The 4,218-nt window shown below is 42.5% G+C and overlaps 1 protein-coding gene across 1 annotated transcript; it reads left to right on the top strand.

Moving 5' to 3' along the window:
• Window positions 1-1,880: 1,880 nt before the first annotated feature.
• LOC132251710 (olfactory receptor 14A16-like) lies at window positions 1,881-3,820 on the top strand. The gene has a single exon (XM_059731647.1). It carries the CDS (start codon window positions 2,095-2,097, stop codon window positions 3,049-3,051), a length of 957 nt encoding a protein of 318 aa, XP_059587630.1. The 5' UTR covers window positions 1,881-2,094; the 3' UTR covers window positions 3,052-3,820.
• Window positions 3,821-4,218: the final 398 nt, after the last annotated feature.

The raw sequence follows: 4,218 nt of genomic DNA, 5'->3' as shown, positions 1-4,218 counted from the left end.
AACTGATTGCACATTGCCTTTCCTGACTTCATTCCCGCATGCCCAAATATATTCTTATACTCCTCCCTGGTTGTTTGTTCAAGCTTCCACTTCTTGTAATCTCCCTTTTTATGTTTAAGCTCCTGCATATTTCCCATTATTAATGCACATCAGAATAGTTTGTTCCTGCACTCTCAGTAAGGTTTCTTTAAAATACAGCCAGCTCTCCTGGACTCCTTTCCCCCTCAGACTGGCCTCACACAGGATCCTGGTGACCTCACTAGGTCCCTTCCAGTCCTACCTTCTTATGAAACTCTGATCTTAAGATTGATTTAAGAACCAATAATTCAAAGACAGTATGTATTCTTTCCAGGTTTTTGTTGTCTGCTGAATTTTTAGCAGTGACAATTGAGGGCTTGTCTACCTGTGACAGTCTGGAACATTTTGAATCTAGATTAACTTTTCAAGTGTTTTAGTTGAACTTCTTTAATCTCTTATGTGGATACTTTCCCTTTGGCTTGCCTCCCATCTCAAGTGGGTTGATCCAAAACTAAGGCTACTTCAGTTCAGACTACTGGAGTTCTGACTTGGCTTCAAAACAACTGGACTCATATTCTGGCACTTTACCACTTTGCTGGTTAAGAAACCTGTTGCTTTGAGGGTCTCTTCTCCGTGATCCTTTTATCTCTACCATTTTTTTTTTTATTTCTTAATTTGCCTTATTTGGCATGGCTTAATATATTCCTGAAGCCCTTCTGTCATTCAGCATCATATTGACCTGGACCCACAAACCCTGTAACCCAGCTTACCAGCACTTACAAACATTGTAGGAATTCTCTTGCATACTTCTAAACCTCATGGGTTTTCTGCATATATTGGGGGGGGAGGGGGAAGGGGGACTGTGACTAGCATACATTATCTAACTGACTATCTTTCTGTCTTTCTACCTATGACTGCATAGTGGAAAATAAGGGTTGGAAGGGACCTCAGCACGTCTCATCCCTGCTCAAAGCTGCACCATCTAGAACCTAGGTCATTCCAGCCAAGGATTTTTCTACCCTGGTCATAAAATCCTCTAAGAAAGGAGATTCTACAACCTCTCTGCATAGCCTGTTCCAGTGCTTTAAGACCCTCCTAGTAAAAAAAAGTTTTATCTAAAATATAACTTAAGCTCCCCTCGCAGCAACATTAATGTAGTAATCGATATACTTAATCTGAACTAATGAAGTTCAGTTCCCTTGCCCATTATCCCTTGATCTGGAATACATTTTTGAGGGCCCCCCATGCAAGGTAGTCCTGAGGCGGTGCAGGGTAGTGGATACCATCAGAAAAAAGGGCAGAACATTGAGAGAAAAATAAAAGGCATCAAAAAGTATACAGAAAGTGGTAGGCATCCGATGAAGGGACTTAACTTAGAACAGTGAAAAAGAGAAATTAAAGGAAACTTCAATGGGTGGGGAGAGAGAGGGGAAGAAAATGTGTTTCATTTTTCTCTATGACCACTTAAGAATGTTTATTTAACATAGATATATGCTGATGGCTAGAAAATGGTATTTTCATATATCAGTTTGTCCGTTTGCCAGTCTCTTTTCTCAGAATAGGAATGATATAGGGTGAAAAGGAAATGGTGTTGATAAAACAGACTGCATCACAGTCTGATCTAGGGTGCTTCACTTTACTTTTTGTGAAATGGGGAAACTGTTATTCCTTTCTCGCTGTACACTTCTCTCCTGTCCTTCAAAACCAATGGTACCGATGCTCCTTGAATCTCTATGAGTCTAAGTGCTTATGTGTCAAAGTGCTCAAATAATCCGCCCCTGGCCCTGTGTTATTTGGGGTGTGGGGAGGTGCTCACTAATCAGAATGTGTTTATTTTTCCCTTTTCTTACTTCCTGCAGGTAGCCACGAGTAACTTGGTGGGGTGATGGCACACCAAGTCCTCCTGATGGAAACCAGCAGAAGCTTAATGCAGCCAAAAGAATAACATGAGGGAAGACTGCCTGTAGGAGATTCAGTGGATTTTTTTCAGGTGGACAGTTTTATAAAGAATCTAACAGTGGGATTTTGTATCTGTCATTCCATCTACAGGCAGCCCACAATGGTGCAAGGAAGAAAATGTCCAACCAAAGCTCTGTGTCTGAGTTCATCCTCCTTAGATTGTCTGATGTTTGGGAGTTGCACATTTTGTGTTTTTTCATGTTCCTAGCCATTTACCTCACAGCCCTGATGGGGAACCTTCTCATTATCATTGCTGTAGTCCTTGACCAAAGTCTCCACAATCCCATGCACTTCTTCCTTCTGAACCTGTCCATCATGGTCACTGGAACCATTTCTGTCATCATCCCCAAAATCATGGTCAACTCTCTGCTGAACATCAGAACAATCTCTTATGCTGGGTGTACTGCTCAAGTTTTTTTCTTTAACTTCTTTGCGGGAGCAGATTTTTCCCTTCTCACTGTCATGGCGTATGACTGCTACATTGCCATCTGTAAGCCATTGCACTATGAGTTGGTCATGAACAGAAGAACATGTGTCCAGATGGCATCCAGTGCCTGGGTAGCAGGGATACTCAACTCTATCATGCACACCTGGAACATGTTTGCATTCACCTTCTGTGGAGGCAATGTGGTGGACTTGTTCTTCTGTGAAATCCCCAAGCTCCTCAAGCTCTCCTGCATGGACACATTTTTTAGGGAAGTCTGCCTGATACTATTCGCTGTCTGCTTATTGTTGTGCAGTTTTATTTTCATTGTTGTGTCCTACATTAAGATCTTCAGTGCAGTGCTGAGAATCCCCTCAGAGCAGGGCCGCCATAAAGCCTTCTCCGCCTGCATCCCTCATCTCACTGTTGTCTCCTTGCTTGTCTTTTCTGTCACTTTTGCATACTTCAAACCTACCTCCAACACCCCATCAGGGCTGGATCTCATAGTGGCTGTCATATATTCAGTAGTACCTCCCACAATGAATCCCATCATCTATAGCATGAGAAACAAAGAGATTCTTGCTGCTCTGAGGAAACTGGCTCACTGTCTGTTCTTCACTGACTTCCAGGTGCCCATCTTTCTCAAGTGAACTTGCTGTCCATCTGTGCATCCTGGGCAGTGTCAAGTATGTCTTTGAGAAATAGCAACAACACAAGTGAGTTAAATTCTTCTTAGGATGGTTTCATGACCAATGGAAACCAAAGCTCTGTCTTTTCTTCAGGCTTGTAATATAGAAGTGGCAACACTGCAAAAAAAACAGTGTGAACTGCCTTGTAAGACTGATATATGTGAGAGAAGGACTAAATCTAAACATTTAGAGCTAGATCCTCACCAAATGATCATGACTCCAATGAGTTGGATGGAAACTGACTGATTGATGCTGTGGGAGGATGTACTTAGTGACTTTAGTGGAACTGCCTCCATTTCCACCAGGGGAATCATGTCTCCCAATTTAAATATGACATGGATCTTACATATGTGTATTTGTCTCTCTTATACTACTTCTCCACTACTATCTAAGATGAAGTCTAGTTTAGACTTGGCAGATATGCACGGAGAACAGATTTTGATATCAAAACAGTGTGTGAACAGATGCTTCCCACCCTTTGAGGACTCTGCATGATTATGTGGTTTGAATCTTGCTGTTTCATTGTAAATTTCCCATTATCACACATGTGCAAGTGACATTACATATGGCATCCTTTGCTGTGTTTTCATGCTTAAACAATACAAGAGAAGATGTGTTTCCTGTCCTTGGCATCAAGCCTACCTGTGACTTTGTAAGTGAGGAATTTTCTCTTGGCTTGGTTACCGATGTTGTGTCTGACGTATATGCAAGAACATGGGTATTGCATTGATTTAGCTCTTGAAAGTTATTTGCAGTTGATCAGCGTCAGTACCTGGGGTTGGTAAAGGGCAGGGAGGGAAGAATCATGCAAACCACAAGGCAGCAGTGAGGAGGTCAAGAGAGTGTTTCCCTCTGCCTGCTTTCTGCATTGAAGCAGCATTATTACTTCTGTGGCTGCTGCTGAAGCAGTTCTGTGGTGTATACTGCTTCTCATTCCCATCCTTTAATACATAAGATAATGAGTGCAGGGCTGAGAAAGCACTAGCAAAGATCCCCTGGTGAGGTGGCAGTCTTGTCCCCTTCCCCACTGATATGCAATGGTGTGTGGTTCCCTGGTTAATGAAGCCTCTCCTGTGTTCAGCTCCAATAGTTGGACAGGGCAGGGCTATTCCTGCCATGGGAAAGTTT

This window comes from Alligator mississippiensis, chromosome 7 (assembly GCF_030867095.1).
Source record: "Alligator mississippiensis isolate rAllMis1 chromosome 7, rAllMis1, whole genome shotgun sequence".
Lineage (NCBI taxonomy): Eukaryota > Metazoa > Chordata > Crocodylia > Alligatoridae > Alligator > Alligator mississippiensis.
The sequence above is the reverse complement of the archived record's forward strand: the minus strand, read 5'-3'. Positions and strand labels throughout refer to the sequence as shown.